Source organism: Castanea sativa, chromosome 4 (genome assembly GCF_040712315.1).
Source record: "Castanea sativa cultivar Marrone di Chiusa Pesio chromosome 4, ASM4071231v1".
NCBI classification, from domain to species: Eukaryota; Viridiplantae; Streptophyta; class Magnoliopsida; order Fagales; family Fagaceae; genus Castanea; species Castanea sativa.
Window position 1 is genome coordinate 24,297,172 of NC_134016.1, and position 16,378 is coordinate 24,313,549.

General features: G+C 36.3%; 1 protein-coding gene across 1 annotated transcript; it reads right to left on the bottom strand.

The window, feature by feature from the left end:
- Window positions 1-2,238: 2,238 nt before the first annotated feature.
- On the bottom strand, window positions 2,239-9,896 carry LOC142630857 (protein argonaute 1). The gene is made up of 22 exons (XM_075804909.1): window positions 9,671-9,896; window positions 7,777-8,471; window positions 7,479-7,687; window positions 7,231-7,380; window positions 7,000-7,133; window positions 6,771-6,880; window positions 6,500-6,606; window positions 6,260-6,398; window positions 6,025-6,141; window positions 5,684-5,791; window positions 5,507-5,578; window positions 4,928-5,050; window positions 4,675-4,840; window positions 4,283-4,542; window positions 4,035-4,177; window positions 3,748-3,810; window positions 3,609-3,672; window positions 3,363-3,498; window positions 3,204-3,277; window positions 3,015-3,109; window positions 2,778-2,809; window positions 2,239-2,594 (listed from the first exon to the last, which is right to left on the bottom strand). The coding sequence occupies exons 2-22, from the start codon at window positions 8,461-8,463 to the stop codon at window positions 2,377-2,379; spliced, it is 3,207 nt and encodes a 1,068-aa protein (XP_075661024.1). The 5' UTR covers window positions 8,464-8,471; window positions 9,671-9,896; the 3' UTR covers window positions 2,239-2,376.
- Between the last annotated feature and the right edge of the window lie 6,482 nt (window positions 9,897-16,378).

Consider the following 16,378-nt stretch of genomic DNA (forward strand, 5'->3'; position numbering starts at 1 on the left):
TCATAGGAATCTTGTTATTCACAAAGGCAAGAATCCAAATCCTATGGAAGTTATACTAACTACTCATAATTTAACTTGCAGGTTTCCAGAAGCTTTCAGCAAAAAAAGTATGCAGAGAAGAAGATCCGTTCAACCTCATTTTGCAAACCAAAACCTTGGAGGACCTTGGGATCTGTTAATCAAAGTTGTTGGACTTAGGAAAAGGACTAGAAGAGTTTCTCTTGCCTATGAAGCCATCAATCTTCAAGGACTTGCCATTTTCTCGGGTTGTACCAGTTGTGTAGTTGCAAATACTAGTGCAGCAACACAGGAAGCACTTGTGGAGGCAGCCTTGACAGCTAGAAGATTAGGATTCTTTAGATTTTTTTTTGTGTGTGCGCGCGCGCGCGCGTGTGTAGCAACAGTAGTATAGTTCAGGCTAGTAATTCAAAATGTACTACCAGTTGGTAGGAAATGACTATGGTTGCAGACCTTATAGCTTTACAACAACAAGGTCTTGTATGTAAAGCTTCTAGAGCCGTAGCATTGGGGGGTGTAAATACCCCCCAGTTGCCATTTTACAACCAAAGACTCAAAAAAGATGCTTTATTCGGGTATGAATTCTTATAAATTTTTAGAACATGTGAACAATTGGTTCTTATATATAGAACCAGTTGTATTAGCGTAGGATATAAAAAAATATTATTATTTTGTTTAAAATATCTCCAAGCTCTCTCTCTCTCTCTCTCTCTCTCTCTCTCTCTCTCTCTCTCTCTCTCTCTCTCTCTCTCTCAGTGGCGTTGGGCTTTGGTTTCAGGGCTTGGGCTCATATCGGTGGAAGGTGGCGTGGCGTGGTGGCTTGGGTTGAAATCAGTGGGTTTAAATCGGTGGCTTTCTCAGTGGTTGTGGGTTTCTGCAGGCATGGGTGTGGTGGCTTGGGTTGACCGATGCTGGCTTGGGTTGATCGGTGGTTGTGGGTTGCTGTTGTTGTAGTGTCTTCAGTAGTTTCGTGGGTTTGATTGATGCTATAGCCACTGTTGTTGGTACCTCCGCCTCTGCCGCTGCCGCCACTCAACTCAGCTCCTAGATTGAAGCTCGATCCTCGTGTTCATCTCATTCTCCATTTTTTTTTTCCCACAAAAGGATTTCCCTTTCTTGTCTTTTATTATTGTTTTTTGGAATTTTGGGTTCAGACCTGAGCTGCTAACATTTTTTTGTGTGATTTTCATTGTAAGATGTCTGATTGTGAACTGTGGAGTGTGTTAATATGATTTGGATCGGATGTGTTTTTTGTATGTGGGTATTCTTAAAAATTTAAGATTCTGTGGAATCTCAGTGATGGAGGTGGTAGTGGTGGTGATGGGTAGCTTTTGGTGGTTGGGCTGAGTATCAATGTAGGTAGTTGCTGACTTTGGTGATTGCTGGTGTATGTGGCGACTGCTGGCCATGTGCTTGATGCACAGAGATAGAGCGAGAGTACAAAAGAGAGAAGAGAGCTGTTTTTTTTTTTTAATATATTATTTATTGGTATAATTTATATTATTTTAATGAATTGTACCTAAATACAGATATTGAAATGAGATTGAGTTGTAAAATGAGAAGATAAAATAAATAAAGTACACATTTTAGGGTATAAAATACAACTTTTTTGCATTCTCATATGCTAATGCTCTCAGAATTCCCAAAACCATTTTGAGCTCAGTTTATTGTATAGCTGATCTAGCAGCAACCATTTCTAGACATCACAGCTGGGTTCTCCCAGATATTTTGTAACTGTTTGTCTTTTATTGGTATAAAAAAAACATTAATACATTTATTAGGGTCCATAACATTAAGACCATCAATATAATTCTTCAAAATATTGAAATATTTCCCCCTCGTTTCCCTCCGGGAACACTCTTTTTACTTTGCAAAAGAGTATTATAGCTCACCAATAGCACCCATTGAACCCTTGCTCACACCATGACCATAAAACACACTTCAAAATTCACCCAGTTAATGAAACCCATAAACCAGATAAATTTGCGAAGCACAATCACATAATTGCTTTTTCGCGCACTCTCACCTTTGTGCTCAATCACATAATTACGAAGAACAAACCCAACTTTTGCACTGCAACTATGCTCGCTCACAACTCACTAGTAACCAGCCTGCATCTAATCTGCTGAATAGCATCACTAGTCACTACATATACTTGGGGCAGCAATGCAAGGAACAGGAGCCCCATAGATGATAAAAACATACATGAAAACAGATCTCTTGGACAGTCAATAGTGAAAGACAATAAAATCCATCAGGGTAAATTAACAAACTGCAGTCCTAACTTTCACATAGATAAGTTTAATATAAAGCATTAGTTAATCTTCCACTAGGAAGTAGGATTAGGAACCAGCTAGCCTAACAGTAAAACATAACCCTCTTAACATTCTCTTTAAGTGCAGGTAGGGGTCTCACAGCAGCATTAGCACCTGGTGGACGGGTGCTTCGTGGACCTCCTCCGCCCATGCCACGTCCAGCAGCAGCACCACTTGTCATTGAACCACTATCTGACGTCTCTGGCTCCATATAGAACCGAGCTCGGAAAGCAGCAAGATGGGCATAGTACGCAGGGGGCACTGCCAAATTAAAGACCCAATCAATAAATGGACAGTATACAGAAAGAAAGAAACAAAAGTACCAAAAAATTAAACCAATAATCAACAGCAAAGGATAGTCATGAGCGAATGTGTGAGCAAATTTACAATACATATGCCTGTCTATCTGTGTGCACGAGAGAGAGAGAGAGAGAGAGAGCTCACCAATAGAAACAGAACGTGTACACCTTGCATATCTGGAAAGAAAGGGGAAAAAAAGTTCATATTAATACCGTTTTTAAGAGCAGGAAATCCAAAAAAAAAAGTCACTGCAACCAAAACCATATAAAACAATAAAAAATAACCATGAAGATAGTGGAGGTAACTCCTTTTGAGAGAACAAAAAGGAAAACAAAGAAGTCCACTGATATTAAAAGTTAAAACAACTATCATGGAACTTACGTGTAGCAAAGATTATTTGTAAGGGACTGCAGCCCATCAGCTGTAAACTTGTTCTCATCCCAGAGGACATGATAATGAGCTGGACGACTTGTACCCTGTTTGAAATGTTGTGTATCAGAATTACAATCCTCATCAGCAAACAACATAAATAAGCCAATATGGCTACAAAAGAATATATTAGAGCATAACCTGAATTCCAGCATGAGAACAAAGATAGAAATCAAATTCAGTTGGGTGACAAATCTTAGAGTCTACAACAGTACCTGTAAAATTCCAAAAGAGCTCTATATCAGTAAAATGGAATCATAGCGACATAAAATAAAATATTTTCAAATTCAACCTAGTTACCAGGCAATATGTTTCCACTCTTATCAACTGCATTACGGTCATGATGGTTATTTGCAAACAACCTAGTGTGATGGCGTTTTTGAACCACAACAAACGTGACAGGTGGTTGATAGTTTGGCTCCAAAGAAGCACATGCCTAGAAATAAGTCAAGCAGGGAAGATGGAATGAGCATGGCCCAAAGATTTCTTAACTTCTACATAAAGAAGCAACCAAAAAACAGTGAAAAATAGAAGACCAAAAAGTACCTTGCGAATAGCATCTAGCTCATACAGCAAAACTTGATAGAACTGGCCTTCACTCACACCATCCCTGCAAATAATATACTTTTTTAGATTTCAATAAAAAGAATCTAGGAATAACACAGATAAGAAAATATGACAAGACCTGTAAAATATGATTCGTTTTGGTTTCTGCCCAGTTGCTCTCCGAAAAGATATGAGTAGTTCTCTGTAAAAAATCGATAAACAAATAAAACTCAGACCTAACACCACAAAAGCTCCTTTGAGAAATTAAAACAAAACAGATATGGACAAAATCCTGTCCATCTTGCAGGATCCTACTACCCAGCCATGGTTTTAACCACCTATAGTCAAAACGGGGGGAGAGAGAGAGAGAGAGAGAGAGAGAGAGAGAGAGAAAGGGGGGGGGGGGGAGCAGAGGCTCAATCATACTTGATCATTCCACCAGAAACTGTCCCCCGAACAGGATCTTGCCATGTCTTGAATAGATCTTGGATCAGCTCTTGTCGATGGGCTTGTGCACAAACCAAACCAGCATACTTCGTGACTTCTGGCCAATCTTGAGAAGCCACAACCTGAGTTTCAAAAACATCATTGTATGTTAAGAGTTAACAGCAGACAGTAGGGAAGATTGAAATACAAAAGCACAAACCAGACAATAATAAACTGAATTAACATACAGCTGCAATCGATGGGCTCGAATCCTCTCCCGGATGAGGATGGGTTACATCAGCACCAAAAATTATAGTAGGCCGGTCACTGACTAAAGGTATACGCCTTGACAATGCATCAACAAGCACGGTATTCCTGCCCCCCACCTTGACATTAATCTTAAGTGCCACATTTGCCAAATATTGTTTACTCATTCTAAATACATGCTTTGTCAAGCAGCACTGCGAAACAAGTCCAAGATCTGTCTCACAAATCCGTTTCAAATCACCTGCACAAATTTAAAACAACATAGAGGGACCGCAAGACACAAATCAGTTTCCAGAGAAGAAAATAGGGCTCTCTTTTTTTTCTCTGAATAAGAGTAAGTGAACGTGATTCATGGATTAGTCAAGTTTCCAACCATAAAGAGAGCCGTTGTTATCTGGCAAAATAACAATAAGTAGGTCAAGCTCCTTCCCCTGAGGCTGGACTTTAGTCATGGCATCATGGTAACGAGTTTTCAGGACTCTCTCCACTTGATCAGGACGAGCACTCAATGGTGGAAGCACAGGTTCAGGATTAAATGCCTAGATACACATCATATTCAAAAGTTAATGGGACCAAACAATATAACATGTGTTTGTAATGATAATACAGGTCCCTCAGCACCATACCATGCCAGAAATGTAACACATTTGTGCAAGTTCATAGCAAAACCCACGGGCTACACTGTCTTGCACATTCCTCGAAAAATTAATGCAAATCCAGTTGTTAACTGTTCCCCCATTGACCATTTTCTGCAATAAAAAGATAACATAGAAAAATCATACCAAGACATTAATATTTCAATCATCTGACATGATAAAAAGTAAAACTCCAATAAAAGAACACAAACGTATAGCCAAAGCATTTATTTATGCGCGCGCGCGCGCACACACACACCCATGCATTCCCAAGCAATAAATAAATATGCATAATGCTGATATTAGATACAGTAAAATAATAATCAAGGCCTCATGCACAACAGGCCGATGTTGACAACACTATATTTATACCAAATCACTACTACACAAGAATCCCTAAACCATTACAAAATAAAACTCAAATGCAAAATATCCCCAAAGCTAATCTAACCCACATGCACTGGCATAGTCTCATGTCTAATCAATATACATTTGAACAAGACCTCATCATTGGCATATTGCATCAAGGTATTTTAAAATGCAGGAAGATAATTACAGTGCTAGAGATACCTTATTCATCATGTTCCATTGTCCAACTTGGGGCAAGCAATCCTTTTCTCTGCCTGTATCATGATACTTCAACTGTACAATGCAATGGACATATCCAGTATGACAATATTGAAGCTCATTTGAAGCTTTAGGGAAAATATTGAAAAACTAACAGTAAAGGAAATACAGATATAATACCCATGGCGCAGGAAGGATGCGAGCTTCAACTGAAGCCAGCCTCTCACTGATTTTGATTCCAAACTCCTTTGCATATGGGTCATTATGGTAAGCATTGTGTTCAACAGTCTGAAAAGTCGCAACATTAAAACATTGAGAAAACAAGCAATACACAAAAGCTTACAGCACATCAAAAGTTCTCAGTTACACTACTTAAACATAACATTGCATACTTTGGTGATCTAAGCATTCAAAACCAACAAACAAATTCAATAACGAGAAATGAAAATCATACAAAAGATTACCAAGAAAAAATTGCACACTCATGACATAAACAACCCACAATTTCCACATTAACCAACCTGCATTATATCACGCTCTCTCTCTTGAGGACGCTGACAGGTCACCTTCAGCAAAGCGGTAATCTGCCTTTCATTCAACCTCTTGGAGTACCTCTGACCCTCAACAATCTTGCAAACCTGATGACCAACAGCAACTTATTAGCATCCGCATCCATACAGTATCGGTTGTAGCTATCCATATGGACTGCATATATCCATTCCATACGAGAATTGACACTAATAATTATGAATTTACCTCCATAGGCAAATAATTCGGCCTCTGTTGATTCCCCACTTGCAGACAAGGCCATTGCGTATGTTGAATGGAAAAACCATAAGTTTCGTAAAAGTACTCAACTACAGATTTCATTGTACCCCTTTCATCAACAGGAAAACTATAGCAATAAACAAACAATGTCAGATAAGAAAGCTTATTTTAGAAAAACAATCAAACAGGATGGGTGGAGAGAAGACAACATAAGATACTTATACGCACGTCAGCTCTCGTGTTGCCTGTGAAGTTAAACCAGATATACGGTACTTCCTGCGCATATTTCCACGGTGAGTAACCTCCACTTTGACTCCTCGCAGAGCCTTTTTGATCTGTTCAAATAAGAGTAAAGCAATGATCAAGACGATCATAACATATAACTTGAACAGTAAAGTTCACCATTCAAAAACCACAACACATCCAGAATGTTTGTTGCTTGAAAGTCCACCAATGATGCATAACAATCACAAGACTAAAGCAACAAACAAAATCTAACCTTCACACGATCAGCATCAGACAATGGTCGGGAAGTGACATCCCTATTCAGCAGCTGTGTCACAAATTCAATTACTGGCAATGGCTCAATGAAAGCAGTAGAAGACATATCTGCAACATTGATAAATTGTCACCATAACAGGAAAACAAATTCTTAAGATCCTATAAAATGAAGGAAACAATTATAACAAAACACAGATGAAAAGGTGCTAGTGAAAGACATTACGTACCAATATTCAGAGACAATCCCATTTGAGTTGGACGAATACTTTGATAGAAACCACGCCAACTCTCCAAACCCTCACCCAATGGCTGCCTCCTTCCAAGATCAGGTGAATAAAATGAACGACCCACGGGACAGTACCTATGATCAATCACATAATATTATAACTCCAACAATTCAAAGACTTAAGATGTGCTAAAAATGTAATATTATTAAAGGTGAAACTCAAATTTATTACCTAGTAGTGGGCAATTCACGCAGGACAATATCAAGAACTTGAAGGGCTTCCTGGGGTGCATCAGCTTGCCTACCCTGCAAAAAGAGTCCTAAATGGTGCAGGTCCGCACGTGCAGCCAGTTTTATCACAACTTTAAATTCTCTTTCTCTCCTGCAACAACAAAATGACCATTATAAGAAATTACAAAAGAAAGAAAATGAAACTATTAGGAGGGGAGGGGGAAGGAAAGATGACACTCAAATATGAACCTCTGTCCACCCGATCCATCATCTTCGTCAATGAGTGGGATTTTAAACTCCTTCGATAGAAAAGGGAGAGGCCCAGCAGTATATAGACTCTTTCGCCCATCATAGGCAGGAAGCCTCTTTCCAAGATGTGTCTCCTTATATAATTTCACCAGTTGCTCCATTACCGCCCGGTTGACTCCTCGTGATGTCACCTCTGGTGTGATAGAAACCTAACATGCATTAAGAACATATATCAACTCAACTGAACAGAGAAAACACAATATCACAAACAAACGGAGTAAATGGTGAGGGGCCTCACATCATACTGGTGCAGATCTTTGTCTGGTAACTCCGCAAAGAAGTGGTTAGCCTTAACCATACATTTTGTTCCAGTGCTACCCTTGCCAGGCCGAAGGGGGAACCTCACTGATTTACTAGATGGTGGCACAGGTTGAATCGGCTGGGCAGGACCAGAAACTTCTTCGATTGTTAGTGTATTAAAAGATGAGACCACTTGAGATGACTCAGGTGGTTGGGAAGATGAACTAGCCTCAGATGGCAGCATGGACTGAGGTGGAATCACCCCAGGCTGATGTGGAACCTGGGTTGCTTGGTGCAGTTCGGGAACTTGTGGTCTGGATGGGCCGCCAGAAAGAGGTCCTATGCCACGGCCATTGTGGCCACCACCACTATACCCTCCGCGACTACCTTGCTGGGGTGGCCCTCCCCTTCCCCTGCCTTGATATTCAGGGGGCCCACCATACTGCTGCTGTGGTGGCATTCCACGACCACCACGACCCCCTCCATAACCTCCCCGACCTCCTTGAGGGCCCCAACCTCTACCCCCTTGGTATCCTCCTCCTCCCTGCTGCTGTTGCTGGGGTGGAGCACTCCTTTCAGCTGGGCGTTGCTGGGAACCCCGACCACTACTGGCCCCACTGCTTTCCTGTTGAGACTCAGAGCTTTCACCCCCACTAGGAAGCTCGGTTCGTCTCTTCCTCACCATGATGATGTCTGCACACCGAAACCCATAATACATTAGCACTGGCACAACAATAACGTATAACACAACCACACACCAGGACCATCAATGTCATTGTAGTCATAAAAGGAAAAAGGAATGTTCGTAAATTATAATAGGAGAAGCTAGTAAACATTATAATGCAATCACAGAAATACCTTAAATCTTAATCCAAAAAGATAAACCAATGTGTTCTACTGTTAAACACTTATTGCCTATGTAGTACTTCACTTATATTAATGAATTTCCCTTTTCAAAAAAGCAAGAAACAACGCAGTACCCATTCAATTATTATCCATATACATTCAAACCATCCATTAAAAACCACCATTTCTTTAGCACCCAAAAAGAGAGACCAAACCGTTGATAAAAATTAAGAAAATAGAATACATTCAAATAACAGAAAATGTGCCATTTTCACCAGTAAATATAGAAATTTTTCAAAAAAATATTCAACAAGGAAAGGGAAACCTCCCATAATATAAAGAGACCATATACTCTTAAGAATCTAAACATAATCAACCAAAATTAAATTTAAATTTAAAAACAATAATAATAACTCACCAGAAAAATAAAAAGCAAAGTGAAAAAATATATATGTATATATATATATATAAATATAGTACTATTTAACCAACAAAATCTCTTCATTAGTGCAAATACATAACCAAAGAAAAATCCCAGGTAATATACAGTCACATCGTACCCAACAACAACAAAAAACGAAGCGCCAAAACCCAAACCCCAACCTCCGAATCAAGTCACAGACCCACAAAATATATCCCCTTTTGTGATCCTTAAAAAAATTAGAGTCCAAAAATATCACATACACATCAAAGATCAAACATTAAAAATAATAATATATATATATATATATAGAATCAAGAAGCACATATATTTTTTTCACCTTGTATCGTTTAATCAAAAAAAAAAAAGACAAAAAGACGAACGGTAAAAGCAGATCGGAGTGAAAGCGTGGCTAAAATCACTCAGAACAACATCAAACACAGTGAAATAGGGCAGATCTACAGGCATTACCTAGATAAAACCAAATATAAACGGAAATAAACAAAATAAACAAATAGTCCTAAGAAAAACAAAGAAACAACTGAATATAAAACCAAACATTGATAAGACGAAGGAACATAAAACGTTAACAGAAGAGGAGAAACCCTAAAACCACAAATATTACCTCGGAAAGAAACCGCAAAAAAGATGAAGTAGAATACCGCTTCGTGTTCCGCTTGAATAAGTATATAAAAAATAAAGAATAAAGGAAAGCAGCAAACCTCTCTCTGCTTTTCACTCCAGAGAGCGAAGCAGTGTTTTTGAGAGAGAGAGAGAGAATTGAGAGATGGGTGAGTCACACTCACACTTTACTCTTTTAAATATTTATTATTAAGGTAAATTTTTTTTTTTTTTTTTAAAAAGAACATTTTTGAAAAATTAATGCCATCCACGGCGAGCCTCACTTCTCTCCTTTAAATACTTATAAAAATGGTAGTAATAATAAAGAGAGTGGGTAGGTCACTGAAAATGACCACTCAGTCCCTACCCTATTATTAGTTAGTAGTACTACTACTATATATGTGTATTTTTTATTTTCAGTAGTAGTACAAGTTACACAATCTCTATTCCTCTCGGTTTTGGGGTTTTGGACACATCGCTCTCGTTAGCACTGCACAATAGGCGCTAGGGTCTGTTTGTAAGATCATTCTGATCATGTAAAAATTTTACCATTTATAATTTTAGAACATTATTTTTACAATTTTTTTTAGAGTGTATTTGGTTGAGTGAAAATGAAGAAAAATAAATAGTAGAACCTGAGTGCTTTCTCTTCAGACCAACCAAACAGTTTCCTACTTAAAATGATGAAAAAAAAAAACTAAATGGAGAAAATGGATTACTTAATAGACAAAAATGCTCATGTGCACTTGCACATGGGCAATTCGACCCGATCTTTTCTTCTTTCTTCTTTTTTCCTTTTTGTGCTTTCATATGCATGTTGCCTCTTCCCTTTTTTTCTCTCTTTTTTTTCCCCCTTTCCTAGACATTGCCTTTTTTTTCTTCTTTTTCTTTTTTTCTTTCTTTTTTTTTTTTCTAGGTTGTGGATGTGATAATTGTTTTTTTTTCTTTTTGTTTAACTAGACATGATTTTTATTTTTTAATAAATTGGGTGATTGCTTTTTTTTGTCACTTTTTTTGTTTTAATTGGCCATCATTTTTTAACAAAGGTATATGAGTAAATTTATACAAACTCACTTTTTCCATCCCTCCACTTTTCAACTCCAACCAAACAAAAATAAGAGAAATTAAAATTTTTTTTTATCCTCTTACTTTTCCATCTTTCCACCATTTTCTTTCCTCCCACGTTTCCACCCCTCCAACTAAACAAACCCTAAGCATTGAAATTCATCTATTTTAATATAAGAACCTACCTTTTTTATTTTGCATACTCACTTTTCAAAAAACTCCAAATCAAATTATCTATTTTACACAAAATAAAAAAAGTATGAGAGGAAAGAGAGTTACCTAATCGTGATTTGTGAGAGGGTGAATGAACTATAGAGTACCATTTAATTTCTTTCAAAATTTAATAATTTGCGTCCATTATAATTTAATATTATTACATTTTCCAATCACAAAAAATCTAAGGGTGTGATGACAAAATTATTTCACCCACAAATGCATTATAATGGAAAATGTAAAAAGTATGTATAAATATATTCTTATATTGGTGGATAAGAATAAAAACTTAACCAATGTTTCATTTTTCTTCTATCATGCTGTCAAAACACAAAGTAGTATATGTCAAGGCTAAAAAAAAATTCAACCCAACTTAACCCATTATTAATCCACAAAAATATTGAGTTAAGTAAAATTTTGTCAAGTTAATTTCATTTTTCTTTTCTCATGCAGTCAAAGCACGTATCATATACAGAAGTAGTATATGTCAAGGCTAAAAACAAAACAAACAAACAAAAAATTCAACACAACCTAACTCATCAATCTACAAAAAAATTTAGTTGAGTAAATTTGTCAAATTGATTTCATTGTTATTTTCTCATGCAGTCAAAACACATATCATATGCAGAAGTAGTATATGTCAAGGCTAAAAGCAAAAACAAAAAATCAACCCAACATAACAATAAAAAATAAAAAAGATTTAAGTCAATATTGTCAAGTAGATGAGTTGGATGCAATGGAAAAACTAACAACATGAATTCTCAATAAATTAGTTAGGGTCGATAACACGTAATGTTTTACATTTGAAGTCATATTTTCAATTTGCTTCTTTAATTCATCCACATGTATGTTACTTTAATTTTTTTTTAAAATGAAAATAAATAAATAACCAGAATAAAATGTATGGAGAAGTAGAGTACCAAAGATGGAGCTGGTAGAACTCCTAGCAACTTGGTTCTTGGCAGCATCACCTATCAAGCGCTCATTGTCAGTGAAGGCAACATAGGAAGGCGTCATTCTGTTGCCTTGCTCATTGGTTATTATCTCCACATGATCACATTGGCACACTGTCGTGCATGAGTACGTCGTCCCGAGATCGATACTGATTACAGGACCCTCTTCTTCACCAACCATTCTTATTTTTAATATGAACACCACACACAATTTGTCTCGATTGTCTCTAAAGATGTAGATGCAAAAGAATAGTTAAGTCTTTTTTTCCTTTTCTGTTTTTGATTGGAACGGTTTGTGTTTTTGGTAAGCAGTAAAATTAACATGGTTTTATATGTAGTGTTTTTAGGAACTATCTCCACTTCCTAAAAAAGAGTAAAAATAAACTATCTTCCACTAACCCTGCAATTACACAGTTACCTACTTTTAAAATAAATAAAAAAACTCTTCCTCTAACTACTAAAACACAACCCCACTACCTTAAGACTAAGAAATGTTTTAAACTTTTAACCCACCTCTTTGGCCAAAAAAAGAAAACTAATACTCTAAATTTAGACTTTTTATAATTATTTTCTAATAAGTTACTACAAGTTTATCCATTTCCAATTGGCAAAATTTATCCATCAAATTCTAATCTCATTATATATAATATTAAAAAAAACACACCATGCCCATCAAAATTTTCATATGTAAAAGTTTCAAATTTATTACATACCCCATTTGTGGGTAACATTGAGTTTTTATTTTTTGAGAGAGTGGAAGGTGGTAAGATTGAATAACTGGTTGGTTGTATGTTTTAAATTATACATGGGTTTTTTTTTTTCTTCAAAAGATGGATAGTGGGAATTGGGATTGTGGGAAGGTTTTTTTTTTTTTTGTGGAATTATTTTTTGATGGGAACGGTGGGTTATTGGTAGGGGTGTCAATGTTCGACCCAACCCGCGAACATGACACGAACCCGACACGAGTTTTTTCGGGTTAGGGTTGGGCCTTAATGGGTTTGGGTCATAAACGGGTCGACCCGAAAGCGATACGATATGAAATGTGTCATAAGCGGGTTAACCCATGTAACCTGCAATAGACACGTTTGGCACGTTAATTTATTTGTGTCAACCCGAAATGACCCACTTAATACAACTCGTTTAACTCGTATAACAAATAAATATTCATTTTATTTTAAATTTGTCAAATACCTTTTATATCCAACATATATTTTAAATTTAAAAAGAAAAGTAAGTAATTAGAAAAATTTACAAATGATATAATTGGAAATTGAAACTTTACAAACCTTAAATCTCTAAACCTTTTTATAAATATCTTTTTTTTTCTATTCTTTTTTTTTTTTCCAGCCATCCTACTCTCCTCAAGCCCAATTCTCAAACTCAAAGTGTCAACTCTCAAACCGGTTATCTCTCTCTCTCTCTCTCTCTGAAGTGTATGTACTTCTTTTGGAATGTAAAGAACTCATTTCTAGATGAATGTTATATTTTCATTGAACTATATTATTTTGAATGTGGGTTAAAGACTTGAAGTGTATGCACTACTTTTGGGATGTAAAAAAATTATTTTTAAATGGATGTTATATTTAATATTATGCAGGTTTAAATGGGTTGTGTTACATTCGTGCTAACCCAACACAACTCGTTTATTAAGCATGTCAAATGAGTTGGGTCAGGTCAACCCGCCTAATTAACAGGTCGGGTTAGGGTTGAAGGATCATGACACGATTATTAAATGGGTTGTGTTAGGGTTGAGTCATTTAGTCGAATACCCCTACCTCGACACGACATGAACCCGACACACCAACCCAAATTGACACCCCTAGTTATTGGAGCTTTTCAATCCTATTTTATAGCAATGTTTTCGCAAGAGTTAAAAAATGTAATTTTACCAAATTATCTTTTAGTTTTGTCTCTACTTAAATCTAGAGAAATATGAGTATTTTGGAACCAAAAAAAAAAATCCGGTCCAAATAGGAGAAGCCCCTTAAATAGTAGTATAAATTAAAAAAAAAATTATATGCAAAGGGAATATTGTAGCAACTTTGCAAATTTACACATTTTTTAGCTTGATTGATGTGAGTGATTTTGAAAGTTGAATGTGTAAAATTGATACATTTTTCTATTTTACATCATTTGATGCAAATGCTCTTAGCATTAGGGGTATAAATTGCCCCCCCCCCCCCCCAAAATTGCTATTTTAGATCCAGATGCACCAAAAATTAAGTTTACATAGGTTGCTATTACTAAAAATTTTATACAACCTACTATTTATATGTTCGTGTACTTATTATATAATATTTTATTTTCTCTCCCTCCAAATAAATTTAAAAAAAACTCCTCTTTCTTCTCTCTCTTCTGACTCTCAATCTCATCTCTCTCTCTCAAAACTACCAGTCTCTTTGCCTCTCCTCATGCTGTTGATCTCTCTTCCTTTCCTAATGCCACCGATCTCTCTCAATATCACCTTGTTCGCCGATCTCTCAACTTATTTTGGTAAAATTTTATGGTTGATTTTAGGTGGTTGTGGGTTTGAAACTTGAATTGGTGGTCAAATATGTGGTAGGTTGCAATTTTATGGGTTGCTGTTGGGTTTTGGGTGTTGTAGTGGTGCTATGGTTGTGGTGGCTTGGAGGTTGTGGGTTACATGGGTTGTGGGTTTTGTAGGTTGCTGCTAGGTTGTGGAGTGGTTCACTAGTAGTGGCATGGTTGTAGATTGTGGTGGTATAGGGTTGAAGGCTGTGGGTTTTGGTAAGTGTAAGACGGTGGATTATGGTAATTGTTGCTTTGGTGTGGTGGTAGTTGCAATGGTGGTGTGGAAGAGAGAAGGAGATGGTGGCCAGTTTGATATGTGGGTGAAGAGAGAGAGAGAATATAGTGAAGAGAGAGAAAGTGAGTGAAAAATAATAATAATAATAAATGAATAGTATTGATTGTGATTTAAAAAATAAGAATTGGGATGTAGTGTAAGTTGTAAAATGGAATTGTAAAATAAATATAGTAGGTTTTTAAATGGTAAAATTAGTACTTTTTAAGACACCCAAATGCGAATGCTCTAGAGATGGCAATTGGGCTAGTTGGGTAGCTTTTAGGTCAAGTAATAAATGGGTTGGATATATAGTTATCCATTTGTTACCCGTTTAAATATAAACATTACTCACCCAACCTATCTAATCCGCAACCCACCCATTTAACCCATGATAAAATTAAAAAAAAATTAGACAAACCATTAATTAAATCTAATGAATTAAATTATAGACGACTAAAATCCAACTAACCAAATTATAAAAATAAATTTTTTAAAAAAAACATTTTGATTTTAATCGGTTAAATAGGAGCAAAAAAATAGTTCAAATCTCATCAATAAAAGAAACCCAATAAATCAAGAAAAGAAACTCAAATGAGTTTTCATCCAAATTACACATTCAATACAAACTTAAAAATTAGCTCTCTCTCTCTTTCTTATTTTTTCCTTCAATTTTTCTTAGCAACCAAACAACACACACAAACCTGAAATTGAAATTATACAAAAAGCCATGTTGGAGATCTACGAATTTGACCCTCCATTCTTCTTCGATTTGTAATTGTCATTTTATTTTTACATGTAACTATCATTTACAATACTTCCTCCATACGATTTCTTCTATTTTCTTTTTTTGAGCCTAAGTTTTCTCAGCAACCAAACACATTTTTTACAAAACAAAAAGAAAATAATCAGATAAGCATTTTATAGAAAAAATAGATCAACTAGATCTAGCTCCTCAAACTCAATCCAAACACTAAACTCCACCAAAGGACAATGCCATCGATTTGGGTTTCCTAGTGTAATCACATGCAAATGATCCAAACATGAATCTCGATCGATCTCCACAAGTAATAGAAGAAGCTGCAAACTAGTGTGAAGAAGAAGAAGAAGAAGAAGAAAAATGACTACAAGGCCAAGTTGTGGAGTTCACTCTCTCATTTATTGCTAGTACAATTCAATTTGAGAAGTTAGGCAGTGTTTGGAGGAAAAGAAAATTTTGAAAGGAAATGAAGGAAAAAAATGAGGAGAGAGAGGGGGGGCTGGAGGTATGACTTTTAGATTAGGTTAAGAGCATTTTGTTTTTTGTATTTTTCTTTCCTTTTAGATTTAGATTTTATTTTAGAAGTGAAAAAGAAAAAAAAAAAGGGTACCTATTGGATAACCGGTGGGTTTACCTATTAAGACTCGTTTAATTAGATTACCTAATGGGTCTTTAACCATTTAACTCAAATATTTAATTAGGTTGGGTCAAGACTCAAATTAGATGGGTAATTGATTGGTTAATGGGTTTAGGTAAAAATTGTCATCCCTACTGGACTCTGTTATAGTAGGATTACAAATACTGCCTCTCACTCGACCCCTTTGAGCAGGTCCCACTCTCATATCATTAATCCTTCTGGCAACTTTTACGTGTTTGCCCACCTAGACTTATCCTCCACTTTCAATGCTTATCTTGCTC